Consider the following 20,614-nt stretch of genomic DNA (forward strand, 5'->3'; position numbering starts at 1 on the left):
TAAAGGAATTTCTTCAGTAACACAGTAACACCTCTAGTCAAAAGATAGTCAGTCCTTAAACTGCTGTCACCTTAACAAGATTGCAATACGTTTTCATTAACTCAGTCTTGAATTAAATAGTAAACTTTATAAAATATTTTTTTGTCCTTGTTCTGACTGTTAAGTGTATTTGTTTTGAAAGCTACAGTAAATGTTTATTCTAAACAACTTACCAATTCTGTTAAAAATAAAAGTGTTCATGTGACACCAGACAGTGTATTTCCTAAGTTTAAAGATTTGCTACTAGAAAATGGAATGAGAGATAAAGCTGTGAAAAGCCACAGCAGATTTATTTATTCACAGTAATATCAAAATCAATTAAAACAATGACTCCAAAATTGCTCCAGTCGTAACTCTGGCAGGAGTCAGCCAAAATGGCCGCAAACACCGCCAGACCCAATTACGGCAGGAACCGGATTTCCAAGGGAGACTTCTGTAGCCTTGTTTAGGTGTGGAGCTCCGCCCGCCCCAAACAAGGCCACTGACGTGAAGAGGGCTGGGCCAGTTGGGAGCTCCTGTTCCTTGGCCCTCAGTTGGGACACAGAGAAGCATTAGTGTAGGTACATCTGGTCTTACCAGGCATAACCTGCCAAAACTGGTGGAAGTGGAGCCCACCTAGGGATCCAGGCCGGCGTTAGGCCCCTTAAAGATCTGGAGTCTTTGGCAGGTCAGCACTGGAGGTCTCTCCTTGGGCAGGTCAGCACTGGAGGACCCTCCTTTGGCAGTGTCAGTGTCAGAGTTCAAAGGCAGGTGCGATCCTGGTGTAACTGCTGGGATCATGACCCTGCAGATTTCCTGGGCCAGTAATGGCCTTTTATGTTTTCATGCACAGATGTCGCTACAATACTAAAAAAGCTGAAAGAAGTCCTCATTTGTCCATTTCTTCTTCAGCTGCCTCTGTGGGTCCTACTCTTCATTTGTGCCCTGGACCGTCAGACGCACTGATGGCTTCTCGTACAACTGGACAAGATGCAAGTCGAGCTTTTGCTTCAGATATGGAGCAGTTTCTCATTAATGCTACCACTGCTGCAGGAACAATCTGAAAGTACCACAAACCATCACAGACACTTACAAAGGTGATATATCAGCTCTTGCTGACGTAAACATTTTCACTGTCAATATGCAGGTTTGAACAAAATGCTTCCAGGAAGATTTACATTTGAATTATTATTTTCTATTTTTTTGAATTTGAGCAAATTGCTATGCAAAAATATAAAACTGTTCGGGATTAACATTATCATAATTCATATCTAAAACTGCTTTATGAATCCTAGTACTGAAGAATGAAACAAGTTTCCATTCATGCCCTCAGTACTTGCATTAAGTGTTCCAAGGTTCAAGTACAGCACAGACTAAAGTTTCCTGCACACTTAAGTGCCTCAACTCTAACCTCAAGAAAATATCTCTTTCTGCATCAGTGTCATATTTGCATTTCCCACACTAGCCATGTTTATAGCCTTCTCAGTCAGACTGCAAATTTAGTGCCAGTTACTGTTAAATTATGGCTTTTTTTTGCTCATTTCCAAAAAAGAACTTAGTTAAGACTGCACAAACTTGTTTGATTTAGGTTTCTTAAAGCTATGAGAAATAAAAGTGACTTTCATTATATATCCGTCTGAGCTGAATTGAAACCATAGACCTCAGAGATTCACTGTTGTCACCTACTGTTCCAGTCCCCCAGATAATTTATAAATTTAGTCAAATAGCAAAAAAATTAAACCAAGCAGCTTGAGGAAGAATTGAAACAAGAATTGAACTGAAACATGCACAGCAGATCCATCAGCATCTGGAAAGAGAAAAGAAAGGTTAGTGTTTTGGATTTAGACCTTACTTCAGAACTGGAAAGAGAAGGTACAGAAACCTCTTTATAACACTGACCAGAACAATGAGGGAAGGGAAAAACAACAGGTAAAGGTTGCTGGTCAGAAATGCTATAAGCTGGTACAAAGCAACAGCTAATAGCCTGTGAATAGATCTTTTAAAATCTGAAAAGACTTCAAGCTTGGGAACATTTACAAGCATCTGTTGTGCCTTCTTTGTTTGGTCAGTCCTGTAAAGAAGGTTACTTGCCTTCATGGGTTCTGACAAAGGATAATTACTTGAAACGTTAACCCACTTTTTCGCTTTCTGGATGCGGTTGGTCCTGCTGTGTATTTCCAGAATTTTGTTTTTGTTTCAGAATTCCAGCATTTTCACTTTTTTTTATCTCTATTGATAAAGGAAAACTGATAGCACAATAACAACTGTTACCATGCTGTGCTACAGAATGGAAGATCCAGGTTTAACTGTCCTCAGAGAGAAAGATGCAATTTCCAGTCTGTTTTTTAAAAATCATTCTCAGCATGTGGGCAATGCTGGTGAGGCTGCATTTATTGTCCAGCCCTAATTGCCCTTGAGAAGGTGGTGGTGAGCTGCCTTCTTGAACCGTTGCAGTGCATGTGGTGAAGGTACTCCCACAATGCTGTAAGGTAGGAAGTTCCAGGATTTTGACCCAGTGACGATGAAGGAACGGCGATATGTGTCCAAGTCAGGAAGGTGTCTGACTTGGAGGGGAACTTGGAGGTGGTGGAGGTTGCCTGTTTCGGAGGTGCTGGCGAAGAAGCCCTGGCGAGTTGCTGCATCCTGTAGATAGTACATACTGCATCCATGGTACAGCAGTGGTGGAGGGGGTGGATATTCAGGTTGGTTTGTGATGCACACCGCTGAGAGCAATCAAAGGAGGAGGGAAAGCCTACTTTTTTAGCCGTGATCCAGAGTACGTACCCCAGGGTATAAAAGGGAGGGAAGGAATGAGTAACAGCATTAGAAGAGATAGGAGAAATTAATCAGTGAGTTTCCTCTGTGATACCCTTAATGTCGTTATCAGATTTTCTTATTTTCACTCTTGCTTTCTGCATCTGCAGCATATTTCTTTTCTCTCTCCAATGTACTGTTAATTTGGTAAAATTTTTTGGTTGTATTGAATTTTTGATGTGTGTTGCTTCTCTTTATGGTGTCTACATTACTACATTACTACCACCTGAACACCGTGGCTGCAATGTGCTCCATCCACAGGATGCACTGCAGCAACTCGCCGAGGCTTCTTCGACAGCACCTCCCAAACCTGCGACCTCTACCACCCAGAAGGACAAGGGCAGCAGGTACATGGGAACAACACCACCTGCACGTTCCCCTCCAAGTCACACACCATCCCGACTTGGAAATATATCGCCGTTCCTTCATCGTCGCTGGGTCAAAATCCTGGAACTCCATTCCTAACAGCACTGTGGGAGAACCTTCACCCCACGGACTGCAGCGGTTCAAGAAGGCGGCTCACCACCACCTTCTCAAGGGCAATTAGGGATGGGCAATAAATGCTGGCCTCGCCAGCGACGCCCACATCCCATGAACAAATATGAAAAAACAAAAACATGCCTGTAATATGGAAACATTGGGGCTCCAGATTCCAGCTGAAGTAGATTGCACTTCTATACAAGCTCTAACTGCGTTTCCACCCAGATCTCCAGGTTTGATGATTAGATTCTGAGAATGACAAACTTCTGATGAGCTCGCTGTGCCATGTTAGAGTTTATTATTCTTACCTTGTTCATTGTTGCTGCACACTGAATATGTTTTGAAATTTTGACATTTTTAATTTTTTCACTTAATTCATCTGTTTCATAAATAGCCTGTAATAAGGTCTCAAAGCATTTTGATTGGGTCTGGCCTGTAAACTTCTAAAGGGAGAAAAGAATATAAATACATATATACACACACACATATACATGTTAACCAATGCTTATTAGGATTGCTACTTTTTTTTTACGCTTTAGATTTTTAGTGTAGATTTTTACTCTCTTCAAAATGAGGGATGTTAGCACAGGGGAATGACTTTTCCACTTTTTTCACCCAATGTCAGCATTAAATTCTATCAAGTTAGACTTCATGGGGCCAAAGGGAAACTAAAGCTTCTCTACTCTGTCCTAAGAATGTTCCTCAACTCTAACCTCAGAATACTTTTTCACTTTGCTCACCAGCAGTTCTCATGGTTTTTCTGAGTGAGGTTACCAAATTGTACTAAATTATCAGCAATTTTGTTCTCTGGGCCATTGATTCCAAAGTCCAAAGATTAGTTAGTTCATTCCTAGTGAAGTTTCCTTTGTGACCTTCATGGTGGCAAAAAGGGGAGACCAACCCATTAATGTGTAGTATATTATTTAATGCCTTTCACTGTGGTGTCACAAGCTCAGGTGCCAGGTATATGCTAGGTATCATAGTGTTGGTTTTTCTGATTATTCTTGCTGCTGTATTAAACTTTGATAAGTCGTGATAAATCTCTGATTTTTGGTGTCTTGCCATTTCGGAACTGTTTCCAGAATCTTATTAAAAACACCCACAATCGTAATACTTTTTATGAAGTAAATTCTGTACTATTTGTGCTTGAATGCACTATAAACTTTGTATTTCTAAAATTAATTATGAAAATTATTTTAAAAATAGCAACTCAAAAGCTTGCTATCCTCTTTTGTGCTAAAAACTTAATCTCTCCTCAACAACACTTAATTCTCTAATTAGGCTAAGGTTATCCAATGTTTGAATGGTGCTCCTATATCTGGGGAGGGTCTTTTAGCATCTTTCTTGCACTCCTGGATAGAAGACAAGAAACAACCTGTTATCTAATAGATGATTCTTATTTCTCTCTTCATTGCAACCTTTATATCTCAATTTTATTCTCTCTCTATTTAATTAGTAATCATTGTTGTCATTGTTCCTATTCATTTTCCTCTCTTGTTCATCCTAAGCTACAGATGTGTTTCTCTACACACTGTCCTTCCTCCCTATATCCCTACTGAAATCAAGGCTCATTCTACCATGTTTGTCTTTAATCATTCATTCTCAAGACTTCAAAACTGGGCTTGTTACTTCCTAAAGGCTTCCCTTTTTCCTAGTCTATAGGTCTTTAAGCCCAGGCTTGATGTCACGTAAGGACTACTAACTTATCTCAGGGCTAATTTTCCAAGTTCCATTACAGATGAAAAATCGTAGGGCTGCACCTTGTGGATGAGGTTCCATGGTGGAAACAAAAATTTTGTAACATTTCCCCTCTCATCTTTCCTATTCTTTTCAGTTTTGGTGGTGTCTTTCAGTATGGGTCCTAGCCCTTCACCTAGGTTCTCAATAAAAAAAAAATGTCATCTCAACATTTTTTGAAAGATGAGGATGAGATAAAAGAACCAGAGGCGAGATGAGGAGAATTTTTTTTACACACCGAGTTGTTATGATCTGGAATGCACTGCCTGAAAGGGTGTTGGAAGCAGATTCAATGATAACTTTCAACAGGGAATTGGATAAATACTTGAAGGGAAAAAATTTACAGGGCTATGGGGAAAGGACACGGGAATGGGACTGATTGGATGGTTCCTTCAAAGAGCCAGCACATGCACGATGGGCCAAATGGCCTCCTTCTGTGCTGTATCATTCTACGATTCTATGAGACTATGTTGAAATCGGGATGTTGATCTGCCTTATATGAACTCAATCAAGCCCATTTCTAAAAATTAGTGACTCAGTCTTATGCTGATCCAGACTGCAGAACAGGAGGTCTTGGACCTCTAAATTGTAATGTAGACCAAAAAGACTAGCTACCCTGATTAGTGCTAACCAGTTCTGTAGCACAATCAGCAATAGATTAATGACTAGACTGAGAATGGAGACTGATCATAGCCTTCCAGCTCTGTGTTACAATAACTCTCTGGCATTGATTTGTACTCTTGGAGTAGATTAGAAAGTTTAACCAGGGTAGCTCAGGTACCAGTCAAATAGTTGCAAAATGCAACCATCATAGGGAAAATGCTGAGCTGAGAGGTAGACATGAGGACACATAGTTCCCATTATCCCAGTGATTTTTGGACATGCAGTTTAATTAAAAATTCTAATTTACATTTGTGAACATTTAAAATTAAGTTTTGAGATAATTTTGAAAGCACAATTTTACTTGTTTTTCAACCAACCTGGAGAATGTACAAAGCGCGTCCAAATAATTTGGAGTTACTGACTTTGAGGTCAATCATGTAATTGTAGTAGACTTTCCCTTTCAAAAGATGCGCACCGGTACTAATTGCATTCAGCATCCATTTTGTACTCAGTTCATACTGAAATTTCTGGGTAAAAGAAGAACAGCATAGTTTTTAATGATCATTACACATCTTCAGATACCAGCGATAATCATGATGGTCTAGAATGGGTTAGGTAGAGACAAAAAGATATTACCTGAATATAGCATCCTTCATACTTGGACAACGTTACTGGCCAAGTGACATTGATTATAATAGAAAACAAATTCTTTAGTTGTTTCTGGAAATTAATGGAAAAAGAAAGAATATAAGAAGGCATGGAACAAGAAATGGCTGTTTAGCCCATCAAGCCCACTCCTTAAGTAGATCATCGACAATCTATCCAGAAATGGACTCTACCCCAGCCCTTTAAACTCAGAAGGGAAAGTTTTGCACAAATGCTCCCTGATTCTCTAAGGCGATCAAGCCAAACTCCAGAACATTCAAACAGCCCTAGCATTTACTAGTTCTAACTTGATCTGCATTTCTTTTCTCCTCCTCAGGGTCAGCAACAGAGGAAACATTTTGCCACAGGAGGTATTTGATTATCTCATTTTATACTTATTGTTATTACCTCAAGCAAAGAAAAGAAAAAAGAGCTTGGGCGTTAAGTTGGGCCGTGTAGCGCCCGTTGTTTTGGCGCTACACAGCCTCTCCGACATCCAAGATGGCGTCTTGGATGCGCATGCACGTTTCCTGCGTGACGTGCGCCAGACGCCATCTATCATCAATAAATTGGGATTTCCCCAAAGGCATATTCCTAGTGTAAAAAAATGCCTCTGTGATCTGAATCTACCTCTGAAGCTTTCTCCGACCTTATATCCCCTTCTGCACCCTTTAGACTTCTGACTGTACTTTTCTGTATGCCCCCACCCCTCTCCTTTCATCCCATCATTGGAGGCAAAGTACTTGGCCTCATTCTCTGGAACTCCCTTCCTAAACCCCTCCAACTCTCTGCTTCTCTCTCTTCCTTTAAAAACCTTCTCAAAGCCCATCTTTGCAACCAAGCTTTTGTTTAGCCCAACTAATCTCTCCCCCATAACACAGTGCCTGTTCATTTGTCTGTGTTTCCCCCCCTCTCTAAACTGCCTTGGGAATTTCCTGTGTTACAGTTATGACATAAATGAAAACTATTATTATTTAAAAAGATGGAGGAATTTTATATCTAGCGAATAGCCTTTCCTGTTTGTCAGCTCACTCAACATAACTGTATTTTCTGTATTTTCAATCAGAGCAGTGAGGTGATAGTCCATGGGAACTGTAGAGTCCACATTATCTTCATCCATGATTCAGTTAACAGACATTGAAAAATGACTCTAATTATAAAATGCTTTGCAATTTTGTTTTCAGAAAATGATTTAAAGTAGTTAAGGATGAAATTCCACAGAAATCCCACTGCACTCCTGCCGCAACTCCACTGGGAGTTAAATTATACTGGGGCCCGGATATGCTGGGTCTTAGCCATTCTGCCGAGTTTCTGAGTGGCCTTGTAAAGGGCGGAGCTACTGCCTGTCCCTTACAAAGCCAATGATGCAGTGGGGCCAGGACCGGGGGTGGGAACTTTCTCCACTGGGAGTTCCCGTGACGTTGGCCTCTCAGATGCCTGGCAAAACAATAGTGGCCGGTACGCCCAATGAAAAGAGGAATACTGGCTGCTATTCCAGTGGAAGTGGGGCCACCTGAGGGTCGGGACTGTGTCACGTCCTGTACCCCCGAGGACAGGTTAGCCAATTTAAAAAAAAGATGTCTATTATTGGTCGTCTTACAAAGTGGCCTGAAGGGGTTACATAATCTTCTTTCTGAGATTTATTTCATGAAAATAAAGAACAGATAATAGTATTGACTACTCTAATTTCTGATCTTCCTCCTCCCTCAGCCGCTGATTCCGATCACTCTTATTACACCAAACCTCTCTTGTTTTCAGTGGCCCTTTACTCACTGAGATCTCTCTCTTGGACTCTAAATTGAACTAAGTTGAGGGTGTTGGATTACTCTCTAACTATCTATTGCCTAACAGTGTAACTTTGCCCAATTATTAAAAGGGAAGATCTCATGTGAGTAAACAAGATTCCCTTCTTCTATATTTCTTAGAGGCACCAAATGATATTTGATTATAGTCACAGGTAGTTAGTGATGTTTCTCCTGCTTGGCGTGATGCAATCTTATGGAGTTCCATTTCGGAACCAGATTATTATTTCCTCTTGTGGCATCAATGGCAAATTTTACAGTAACTATATGCAAGACAGGAAGTATCATGGAAATTTGAATATTGTACCTCAATTTAATTTATATTCAAAAAAATATTTTTCTAAGCTGAAGTATTTGTGCCAGAGTACTAATCTTGGTGGGTAAAATAATTTGATTGCTGTGAAACTATTTTTTAAAATTTGGTTTGTATGGAGATAGCGTTAAGTATTTGAGGTCTCTCTCCAATAATTTCAATTAGGCCAGCAACTCCTTAGTAAAAATAGATATTCACCTTTGCTAGGTTTTCAGTCAGGTCTAAACAATAGATTACAAAAATTACAAATATCTGTGACAACATCATTCTGTTATAATTGGGAGATAGGGGTCAATTTTTGGTTGGCTGAGCAGGTGCGTTCGTGACGGGGGGGCTCCTAAAATTGGGGATTCCTGGAGCGAGTCCGGAGCCCGGCTCCAACCCACCCACTTCCGGGTTCCCCAATGACGCGAGTCAGTGCACGCGCAGCCCCCGCATGCGGGACTCCCACCGCCAATCAAAGCTGGCGGGATCCCACTTAAGATCACTATCTGGGTACTTGAGGTCGTTTATAGGCCTCATTAGTTGGGGATTTTAGGAGGATTCAGATTTTGGACTACCCAGAGCATGTTTCCCATGCTGGGGGAAACACTCCCTGTTTAAACAGACGTGTTGCAGCCAGGAGCCAGTGACAACTGCAAAGGTCCATTTAACAGGTGTGGGGTAAACCCTCATTCATTGCAGCAGGGCACTCTGCCAACTCAGACAAAGTTTTGCCTGCCACACCATTGTCTCCACACTCCAAATTATTAAATCATACCCTAAACTCTGCTGTCCAAACACATTTACTTACTTTGTGGACCCCCTCACACTCACACCGTCAGGATAGGAGGGGGGGGGAGGTCCATTGCTGCATTCATCACTCCATTGGAGGACGAGCAACATCACCAACCTCGCCAGGCATGCCGTCCACCTCCGCCATGTGGAGCTATACAACACAGTGCTGCGCAACAGGCACCTGCACAAAGTAGTCGTGCAACTACACATGCACCCACTGTAGGGTGACCCAATGGGTGGCATCAAGGGTGTTCATGGAGAACCTCATGACAGGGCATTATTGCACAAGCCAGTCAAGAATGGCCAAGACGTGGCAGTAGTGGTGACAATATAATATGTAATGTGAGTTGATCAGAAATCAAATATAAGTAAAAACTATGACAAACCCTCAAACACCCTTGTGAATCCCCTTCATGCTCATGACACGTTTGCCTTACGCTGCCTACTGCACATATGTGATGCATGCCCTGTGGCTGCAGCACAGGTAGTGGCAGGTTGGGTGAGGCTGACTGTGAAAGAGATGCATCAGAGGGTGAGGGTGAGTATGAGATAGAGCCATGAGATTGTATGAGGATTGGGTTGAGTGGTAGTGGCGGGATGAGTACTGGCAAGGTGAGTAAGTGCAGGTATGATGAGGATGAGCTTTGAGTGGGTGTGAGGAGTGATGTGATAGAGTAGTATTGGCAGCGCAGAAGGAGATGTGGGGTGGGGGCGGTGATGTGGCAGACGGAGTGTAGGGGAATGAGTAAGTGTACTCACTTCGGCTGACCTACTTAGGTCATTGAAGCGCCTCCTGCACTGTATGCAGGTGCGCGATATGTTGGTGGTGCTGGTGACCTCCTCTGCCACCTCGAGCCAGGCCTTCATGGTGGCAGAGGCAGGCCACTTCCTCTCGTCCGCCGGGGGGAGAAGATCTCTGTCCTCCCCCTCCTCCTCTCCCCATCCAGTAGGACCTGGAGTGAGGCATCATTAAACCTGGGAGCAGCCTTGCCCCTGGGCTGCTCCTTTCTGCAGCATCAGTCAGTGGAGGACTGCCCCTTTAAATAGGGCTCCTCCAGCTGACAGCCTATGATGCGGGTGTGCAGTCCCCCCGCTGCACAGCTTTCCAGCGCGAAACCCGGAAGCCAAGGTAAGTGGCTTCAATTTACTTGCGATCGCGTGGGGAACCCACCGATTTTACTGGGCAGGACCCACCGCTGGCAACCTGCCTCCCTCCTAATATCGGGCCCATATTGTTTAAATGTTTATCACATAGACAAAGCACAATGGTATTTATAGATTTGTAACAGGTGACTTCTTACTGGCATGTATTGCGCTGCTGTTCCGTGTGAGATTGCAAACAAATTAGATGTTGACGTCTTCACCTGTTGTGCAATTTTCTCAATCTCTGCAACATCATCTTCTCCAAAAGAGCAAAAAAAAACAAGATCATCAGAGTGCGTGAGACATATCATAACAATATAAAGAAATACAATCAGTATTTTTATTGTGAAGAATTTTATTACATACCATCTGAGGTAAAGGTGAAGGCAATAGTGTCATTCTTGTGGATTGTGGGAAGCACATTCTTCAGAAAATCTTCATGTGAAATGGCAAATTCTGGTCCCTAATTTTTTTAAAAAAGTATATATAACATTTGATTGTAAATTTTGAATAATTCATATAAAGCAAATATATCCATACAAAATCCATAGAAGCTGTGTTTGAAATTTGTGGGGGGTTATAAGGAAATCGGTCTTTTGCATTTGTAAATATGGTTGGAGCTTGCAAGGCATACACTCTGTCCAGTTATGTCCTAAAAAGGCAATTGGAGATCCTATGTATATTGTAGGATCACGATTTGAAGCAGGCAGATGCTCCTCCACCCAGCGGTAGGTCCCTTTAAAAATGGTCCTGGCCAGAGTGTTGGCGATAACGGGGTAGTGAGTCTACCGACCCCATTTTCCACCTTGCTAACGCTGATTTGACCAAGTTATAATAGGCCCCATTGGCTCTTCAACTGGAATATGATGTATAAACCTAAGCCACCTACCAGTGTTGACATATCTCCATCATTGTTTCCCATTTCTTTGAAGCCATTGTCTATAAAACCATGAACGTGACTGAATCTGCATCAAAAAATGAATATGACAGCAATGTTTATGGGATGAAAAATGTTTTCAATCACAGCTGTGAACAATGGTACCTACTTCCTAAAATTTATGAAAGAAACATTTCAAATTATAAAAGGATGGGACAGAAGCAGATAGAAGCAGTCAGTTTCCAGTAGTTGAGGGGACTAGAATGAGAGACCAAAGATACAAGATTAAATGTAAGAGGTTTAGAACAGAGAGCAGAAAAACATCTTTAAACAGAGAATTGTGAGATTGTGGAATTCACTTCCAGGGTTAGTGGTTGAGGCAGAAACTATGTCAACATTCAAGATTAGACTGGATAGATGGATGAAAGAAAAGGGGATAAAGGGATATGGGAACAAGGTGGGTAAATGTGCTTAGAGAATGATGTGGAAGCAGCTGTCTCTCCCCAGAGGGGGCAGACGTGATTGCTCTTAGCTGACGAACTCAAGGACCAAGATCTCAGAGGTCCAGTCTTTATTAAGATCTATGATTCCGGACCATATATCTCATGAGCAGGTAGTGGAGACAGTCTCCACTTGTGTTGCAGAGGGCATATAAATTGGAGGAGTCCATGAACCACGTCTGCAACATCATGAAGGAGGTATGGCATGACATGAAGAGCACCCTGGTGAGTGTGGCAGTCCAGGAAATTTCTGCAGCATCAAGACAATAAGAGGAGGTCCTAAGTGTAATTTTTGCTTTTGGAGTGGCAGCATCAATTGCTTCCATTGATGCCTTGAAGATCTTAGCTCAGGGCTTTCAGTACTTAATTTGAACTATTTGGCCTGCTTTCACACAGGCCAAAAGATCATTAGCTCAACTGAGCCCATGTCCAGGACTAGTGGGCTGCAAAAGATGGTCACAGAAATCACTGTTTCTATGACAGTGACAATGCGGCTGCATCATTGCAGCCCCCCTCCAAATCCACCAAAGGAGGGAGCTTCTGGCCTGGGCCTGGTACAAACGATATCATACCAGATATAGATCCTGTAAGGACATTAGCAACACTTAGATGATTGCCATCTGAATCCTAGAGGGCTCCATTGGTACAGACCCAGTCACTAACCTCACAACCTCATGACAGGTAGCACCACGTAGAAGTAAGAGGTTAGGGTTACATGTGAAAAGAGTTTTAGGCACAAGGAATAGTCACGGTGATAATGCAAGAAGCCAATTCTCGAAACCATTGCTGGACTGCACTGTAGGTCTCCTTCTAACCTATTCATAAAACAAAATTGGGAATTGAGACTACAAATGGTTTGGTCAACTATTATTTGTGTAGCACTCTGCGTCATTGCATCTTTTACCAGCCTCTGTCCTTGGATGACAGAAAGGAGTCATCAGCTATGACTGAAGTAGGTACCACTGCTCCCCCTTCAGCCATCCTGACATGGTGCTCTTGCTGACCAGTGCAGCTATCCTGGATTGCCTGAGAATAAAAGAATCATGGCTGCTTCTCAGTAGCATGGATTGACATGCAGAATGAAGGGGCTGGCATCAATCATTATCTGCACATTAAGTGAACAAAATTTTTTCCTCTTGATGAATGTGATGGTGCATTCAGATGGGGTCTCAATTGTACCCTGCACTTGGGCATTTGGTCGTTCTCTCTCTGTCTGTCTGTCTGCTTTGCCGGATCCACGGGGAGGTTAATGAACTGAAGGCATGGCTGAACAAGGCATCTGTCACCGATGTAATGCACTGCTCCTTGTCTGATATGACTAACGTCACCAGAGGCTGCTTCAAAACATCTGGATACATAAACATTTAGTGTTGTTGTCACTTTCACAACTACTGACAAGGCTGTGCCCCGAATGGAAAGAGGCTGCAGGCTAGGTTCCAACAGCTGGCACATCTCAGTTACTGTATCCGCAGTTTTCACAGACAGTGCATGTAAGAAAAATCCAGATAGTTCCTCCTTGGTCTGTTGACCCTGTGAGGTGGATACCTGAGTGGCGTGGCCTGCGTACATGATGCTGCACTCTCCTGGCTTCCATCCTCTCCTCCTGCATGTCTTCATCATCCTCCTCCTCAAAGCACAGGAACAATGGAATTCCAAGAAGGAAATGTATTATTTCCTTAAATTGCCTGCAAAATTCAGCAAATACCTTTCAATACAGAGAATTTTCAGCTTTTATATATTGGAAGTAATTTCCAGCCAAAACAACACTGCAGGATTGCTACCCTGCTTAACCTTTGACCTTTCTGATTCCTTTCCTGCCTCTGGGACACTGCACTGGACCTACCACAGCCATCTTTATTGTTTATAGATGCAGTAAATGGACTGACAGTCAGGGAAATTCTAAGGACAACTAGGCCATGCCCCTTGCCTCATCTGCATGTGCTGGGGTGGGCTTCTGGTGAGCAGCTCAGGCTTAGGCTGGCTTAATCTGCAGTCAGAAGTGATGATTCACTGTAATCCTTTCAACAATCATGTTTAAAAACTCCAATCTTCAACTGGAAGCTTCTGCTCAGTACAAGCCTATCACATCTTCTGCACGTACAATTTTTTGCCTGGAAAAACCATGGACAATTAAAAAATGTCATTTCTGGGAAATGTGGAGGAGAAAGGACCAAATAAATGATAATGATTGGAGATATTAAAAAAAAATTAGTTTATCCTTCTTGAATCAGTGTGAACTTTCACTCACATTCCAGTACAATTGTAAGTAATTATTGAAAACAATTCTGAGGGACAATATTAATCATCATTTAGAAAGGCCTGGATTAATCAAGGACAGTCAGCATGGATTTGTTAAGGGAAGGTCGTGTCTGACTAACTTGATTGAATTTTTTGAGGTGATAACAAGGAGGGTCAATGAGGGTAGCGCGTTTGATGTAGTCTATATGAATTTTAGCGAGGCTAAAAGGCTTTCAAGGTCCCACATGACAGACTGGTCAGAAAAGTAAAAGCCCATTGAATCCAAGGGAGAGTGGCAAGTTGGATCCAAAATTGGCTCAGTGGCAGAAAGCAAAGGGTAATGGTCAACAGGTGTTTTTATGACTGGAAGGCTGTCTCCAGTGGGGTTCCGCACTAGGTCCATTTCTTTTTGTGATATATATCAATGATTTAAACTTAAATGTAGGGGGCATGATTAAGAAGTTTGCAGATGATACAAAAATTGGCCATTTGGTTGATAGTGAGGAAGAAAGCTGTAGACTGCTGGAAGATATCAATGGACTGGTCAGAAAAGTGGCAAATGGAATTCAATCTGGAAAAGTGTGAGGTAATGCATTTAGGGAGGGCAAACAAGGCAAGGGAGTACACAATAAATGGGAGGATACTGACAGATGAAACAGAAGAGAGGGGCCTTGGAGTGCATGTCCACAGATCACTGAAGGTAGCAGGACAGGTAGATAAGGTGATTAAGAAGGCATACGAGATACTTTCCTTTATTAGCTGAGGCATAGAATATAAAAGCACGGCGGTTATGCTAGAACTGTATAAAACACTAGTTATGCCACAGCTTGAGTACTGCGTACAGTTCTGGTCACCACATCACAAGAAGGATGTGATTGCACTAGAGAGGGTACAGAGGAGATTTACGAGGATGTTGCCAAGACTGGAGAATTTTAGCTATGAGGAAAGATTGGATAGGTTGGTGTTGTTTTCTTTGGAACAGAGGAGGCTGAGGGGAGATTTAATTGAGGTGTATAAAATTATGAGGGGCCTAGATAGACTGGATAGGAAGGACCTATTTCCCTTAGCAGAGGGGTCAATAACCAGGGGGCATAGATTTAAATAATTGGTAGAAGGATTAGAGAGGGGCTGAGGAAAAATTTTTTCACCCAGAGGGTGATGGGGTCTGGAAATCACTGCCTGGAAGGGTGGTAGAGACAGAAACCCTCTCGCATTTAAAAGGTGCTTGGATGTGCACTTGAAGTGCCGCAACCTACAGGGGTACGGACCAAGAGCTGGAAAGTGGGATTAGGCTGCTTGGCTCTTTCTCGGCCAGCACAGACATGATGGGCCGAATGTCCTCCTTCTTTGCCACAAATTTCTATGATTCTATGATTCTATAATGCCCAAACCTTTATGTAAACTGAACAAGGAGCTGTGTGCTTAGTTTTTTTGCACAAGGCAAGCTATCGAATATTGATTTTCATTTTTGATGTAGGGATAGTCTTACCATGGAAAGGTGTTATAGAATACACAATAATGAGATTGCTTTGGATTGCAAACTTGCATTGTAAATGTTTGTCTTGTAGTGATTTCTGCACTGCAAATTTGCCAGTATGGCATCATTGTAACTGAGTTTCAGGTCAGCAACTTAGTCCACTTTAAAACTTCCTAATATGGCAAAACTGAAACTTTATTGGGTTGCTGTTTAATGTGCTAAGAAAACTTGTATTGAATTTAATGTATTAGCTTTCCAGTACAACCCTGATGTATCACAATGGAAGATGGTAGTGGTTGTTGGAGGCCAATCATCTCAGCCCCAGGACATTGCTGCAGGAGTTCCTCAGGGCAGTGACCTAGGCCCAACCATCTTCAGGTGCTTCATTAATGAGCTTCCCTCCATCATAAGGTCAGAAATGGGGATGTTCGCTGATGATTGCACAGTGTTCAGTTCCATTCGCAACCCCTCAAATAATGAAGCAGTCCGAGCCTGCATGCAGCAAGACCTGGACAACATCCAGACTTGGGCTGATAAGTGACAAGTAACAGTCGCACCAGACAAGTGCCAGGCAATGACCATCTCCAACAAGAGAGAGTCTAACCACCTCCCCTTGACATTCAACGGCATTAACATCGCCGAATCCCCCACAATTAACATCCTGGGGGTCACGATTGACCAGAAACTTAACTGGACCAGCCATATAAATACTGTGGCTACGAGAGCAGGTCAGAGGCTGGGAATTCTGCGGCGAATGACTCACCTCCTGACTCCCCAAAGCCTTTCCACCATCTACAAGGCACAAGTCAGGAGTGTGATGGAATACTCTCCACTTGCCTGGATGAGTGCAGCTCCAACAACACTCAAGAAGCTCGACACCATCCAAGATAAAGCAGCCCGCTTGATTGGCACCCCATCCAGCACCCCAAACATTCACTCCCTTCACCACCGGCACACAGTAGCTGCAGTGTGTACCATCCACAGGATGCACTGCAGCAACTCGCCAAGGCTACTTCGACAGCACCTCCCAAACCCGCGACCTCTACCACCTAGAAGGATAAGAGCAGCAGGCACATGGGAACAACACCACCTGCACGTTCCCCTCCGAGTCACACACCATCCCGACTGGGAAATATATCGCCGTTCCTTCATCATCGCTGGGTCAAAATCCTGGAACTCCCTTCCTAACAGCACAGTGGGAGAACCGTCACCACACGGACTGCAGCGGTTCAAGAAGGTGGCTCACCACCACCATCTCAAGGGAAATTAGGGATGGGCAATAAATGCCGGCCTCGCCAGCGACGCCCACATCCCATGAACGAATAAAAAAAAAACTCCTGCTGTGATGTACATTGGCTATGTCTTTACTTGAATAGAAAAACCATATAACATCCTCCTTCCATTATAAAATGATTTTTCTATGGCTCCCAAAGGTAATCTGAGTAACAATTTTCAGTGTATTGCCAGTTCTTCCAACACCACTATTTCTTTTCTAAATGATGCTCACATAAAATCGAACAGTAGAAGTCCACTTACCTGCGCCAAACGTCGGTACACATTCACTTGCATCGATGATTCCCATAACTCCAAGTGATTTCCATCCAATGTAGTATATATGGCCATTCTGTTGTAAGCTAAAGAAATGACCAAAGATATGACATGCATGTTTCCAAAACATAAAAGCAGTATTAATTAATTACTGATTTGCATCCTTAGTGAAGTACTCTAGATCAGTGGTTTTCAAACTTTTCTGTGATGAGGACCCCGGCAAACATTGATACACTCTTAGGGATTCCCTGTCCTAACCTCCAAAAGGCAGTGCCAGCTATCCAAAGGAAAAAAGTACAATCAGTGCAGAATATATTAGTTATTGGTGTATAACAATGGATTAATGTGCTAGTATGTCAACAAATACAGAAAAAATTAAAAAGTCAGAAATATGGACAGAAATCTGATGACCTTGGGGAGCCCATAGGGTCAAGTTTGAAACTTATGCTCCAGATCTATTCTTCAGGTTAAAGAAAGAGAAAGAATGTACTGGTATTTATGTAGCACTTTTCACGTACTATAGGATCTCACAAAGTTCTTTACAACTAATCAATTGCTTTTGAGGTGCAGTCACTGTTGTTATGTAGACAGTAATTTTGCACACAAGGTCCCACCAACAGCAAATGAACGAATAACCAGATAATTTCTTTTTGATAATATTAGCTGAGGGAGGATTGTTGGCTAGGACACTTGGAAAAATCCCTGCTCTTCCTTAAAAAGTGCTGTGGGATCTTTTACAACCATCTGAGCAGGCAGATCGGGCATTAGTTTAATGCCTCATCTGAGAGAGGCCACTGTTTCATTGCCACCTCCAATCTCCAATAACGCAGTACACCCTCACTATTACGGTGAAACTGATTGATAGTTTATAATAAATCTATTTAAGAGAAGTCTGAGTAAGGGGTGAATTTCCACCGGAGTTCTCCCACTAATCTGCTGTAACTTTGACGGAAGAGCTGCAGAAATCCTGGAAAGATGGATTTCCCCCAGTTTAAGTCCAATCATTACGTTCAATGTCACATTAAAATAAAGAAATGGCTGAAAATGCTTGAGGCTGGCCAAAAGTGTAACATGTTTATTGCACTCTACTGACTAGCTACAGTCACTGGGGCCTAAATTGGGTTGTATAGCGCCCATTTTGTAGGCGCTATGCGGACATCTAAGCCCTGTCTGAGATGTGCGTGCACACTTCCGGTGTGACGTGTGCAGGAGGCCATCTTGGTAAAGGTGTTTGCGCACCTAATGAACGGCGCAGCATGTAGAGTAGGGAGATTATGACGTGAATCAGTGTGCAACGCTGATTTGAAGCAGCTGGTGCCATTTTCGAACTCCCCGCTCCAGCCAACGCACTGTCCTAACCTCACACAGCTGAACAGGAGTTAAAGGGCATGAAGGACCCCCCCCCCCCACCAGCACAATTTAAAGGGATCATGTAGGAGTTACAGGTTAGTTGCTGGATTAGTTATTCTGGCAGCTGGTACAATTGAGGAAGTTTGTGGAAGTTTCCTATACTTGGATAAAGTTGCAATATTCTATAGAGAGTGGTCTGGGTGGTTTTGCAGTACTGTTAGTGGCATTTAAAATAGTGTGCTGAACAAAGTTGCTGCCAGACATGGATGGCCTGTAGGGCTTCCTCTGGGAATTGAACATGACTGGGAGCAGGCAGAGAGGCCACGCAGAGCAGAACAAGCTGCCAGAAGAGGGAGGAGGAGGAGGAGGAGGAGGAGGCGCAGGGCACAGAGCAGGAGGCCATATTCAACAAGGGCTTTCAGAGACCAATTCTCTTACCTCAACTTCAGAAACAACCAGTGCATCAGACGGCTGAGGTTAGATTTGTCAACTGCAGCAGCCACAACTGCAGCCTTAGAGCAGGGCAAGAACAGCATTGCCTGTGGCTGTCAAGGTAACCATGGCGCTTAATTTTTACGGCTCTGGCTCCTTTCAGGCTGCTGCTGGTGATATAAGCAACATCTCGCAGTTTGCAGTGCACTGCTGTATAAGGGAGGTCACTGAGGCTCTGTACACATTCAGAAACAGATTCATCACGTTCCCCCTTGACAAAGAAAAGCTGTAGTAGTAAGCACGAGGGTTTGCTCGCATTGCAGTCTTCCCCATGGTGCAGGGTGCTATTGACTGCACACATGTTGCCATATGTGCTCCACATCTGAACTCAGCCTTTTTCATGAACAGAAAATGATTCCACTCCCTCAATGTGCAGCTGGTGTGTGACCACACACAGCTCATCATGCAGGTCAATGCCCACGATCCTGGCAGCAGTCATGATTCCTTCATTCTGTGGCAGTCCAATATGTCACCTATATTTCAACCAGCACGGCAAGTCAAGGCTGACTACTGGGAGGCAAGGATTATCCCCCACGAAGTGGCTTGTGACTCTGATCTGGAACGCATGCATAAGTGCACAGTAGGCCTACAACGAGAGCCTTGTTGCCACAAGGAACATTATCGAACACATCATAGGTGTCCTCAAGCAACGCTTCCGATGCCTGGCCTGCTCTGGAGGAGCCCTAGAGTATTCAGTTGAGCGGGTATCAAGATTTATCGTTGTATGCTGCACAACCTCGCCATTATGAGGGAACAGCCCTTGCCACCGCCTATCTGACGAGAACCTGAGCAAGAGGAAGAGGAAGAGGCAGAGGAAGAGGAGGAAGAAGCTGAGGAGGAGGAGGATGAAGAGGAGGAAGAGGTGGAGGAGAAAGTAGAGGTGGAGGAGGAAGAAGTGCAGCAGGAAGTGGAGGAAGAGGCAGGGAAGCTACAAGGTAGACAGGCCCTGTCTGCCGGAGTTCTGTGTGATCAGATTATTAATGAGTGATACCAGTAACCTCAACAACACCTCCCCATTCACCAACAGTCCCACAGTCCTTACCTTTCCTCTCCCACATGACTATCAAATCCCCCCCCACCTTATGATTACACATTGCTTCCTCCCTCAGCTCAAAGCAGAAATAAAAACCAACACCAAATGCAAATTCAAATCCACATTTATAAATTAACACATGAAATGATTGAAACAAACTGATTCTATTCACCTTTGTGCATTCCCTCAGTGCCTGTTGTTCGTGTGCTTTTTCCTTTCCTAGTGCTCCTACAAGGTGCATTTCCAGTGGCTGGAGCATGGGTGGTGGAAAGCTGCTGACCTTCAATTGAGGAGCGAGCAGATGGCCTTGGAGGACGATCTCTAGCAGCTCTGGGCCAGGAGGGCCCGGCTTCAGACTGCACCATCTCAGCCTGGGCTTCAGCAGTCTGGCCTGGCTGGCTGACAGGAAACAGCAAGGGCACTGGTGGAGTGGCAGGGGTGGGAGCAGGAATGCTGTCATCCTGAGAAAGGACAGCAAGTTCGTCTTCCATGGTGCCACTGTCACTCTCCTGGGGTGGCACCTCAGCAATCCTGGTGATCTGCTGGAGAACAAATTGCTGGACTGCTGTGATACCCTGAAAGACCCATTCCACAGTGAAACCCAGAGCCATGATAACAGCAGTCTGATCCTGTAACACAGCAGTCAGATCTTGGATGGCGGATGTTTGTGCTGCAATGGAAGTTGTGACATTGGCCATCAGATGCTGCATCATGGTGGGTTCCACAGGTGTGCTGATAGAGGTGACCACCTGCTCCATGTGGGAAAG

General features: G+C 43.5%; 1 protein-coding gene across 1 annotated transcript in view; it reads right to left on the reverse strand.

Annotated features, from left to right (window-relative positions):
- Positions 1–323: 323 nt before the first annotated feature.
- Positions 324–20,614, reverse strand: part of gckr (glucokinase (hexokinase 4) regulator) — a 71,526-nt gene continuing 51,235 nt past the window's right edge. The window contains exons 12-21 of the mRNA XM_067985273.1: positions 16,961–17,058; positions 13,811–13,820; positions 13,255–13,394; positions 11,222–11,304; positions 10,699–10,795; positions 10,491–10,588; positions 6,289–6,372; positions 6,030–6,179; positions 3,621–3,755; positions 324–1,078 (exon numbers count right to left, since the gene is read on the reverse strand). Of these exons, the coding sequence (XP_067841374.1) occupies positions 953–1,078; positions 3,621–3,755; positions 6,030–6,179; positions 6,289–6,372; positions 10,491–10,588; positions 10,699–10,795; positions 11,222–11,304; positions 13,255–13,394; positions 13,811–13,820; positions 16,961–17,058 (1,021 nt within the window). The 3' untranslated portion in view covers positions 324–952. The remainder of the gene's footprint in view (positions 1,079–3,620; positions 3,756–6,029; positions 6,180–6,288; positions 6,373–10,490; positions 10,589–10,698; positions 10,796–11,221; positions 11,305–13,254; positions 13,395–13,810; positions 13,821–16,960; positions 17,059–20,614) is intronic.

The sequence above is a fragment of the Heptranchias perlo genome, chromosome 5, assembly GCF_035084215.1.
Source record: "Heptranchias perlo isolate sHepPer1 chromosome 5, sHepPer1.hap1, whole genome shotgun sequence".
Lineage (NCBI taxonomy): Eukaryota > Metazoa > Chordata > Chondrichthyes > Hexanchiformes > Hexanchidae > Heptranchias > Heptranchias perlo.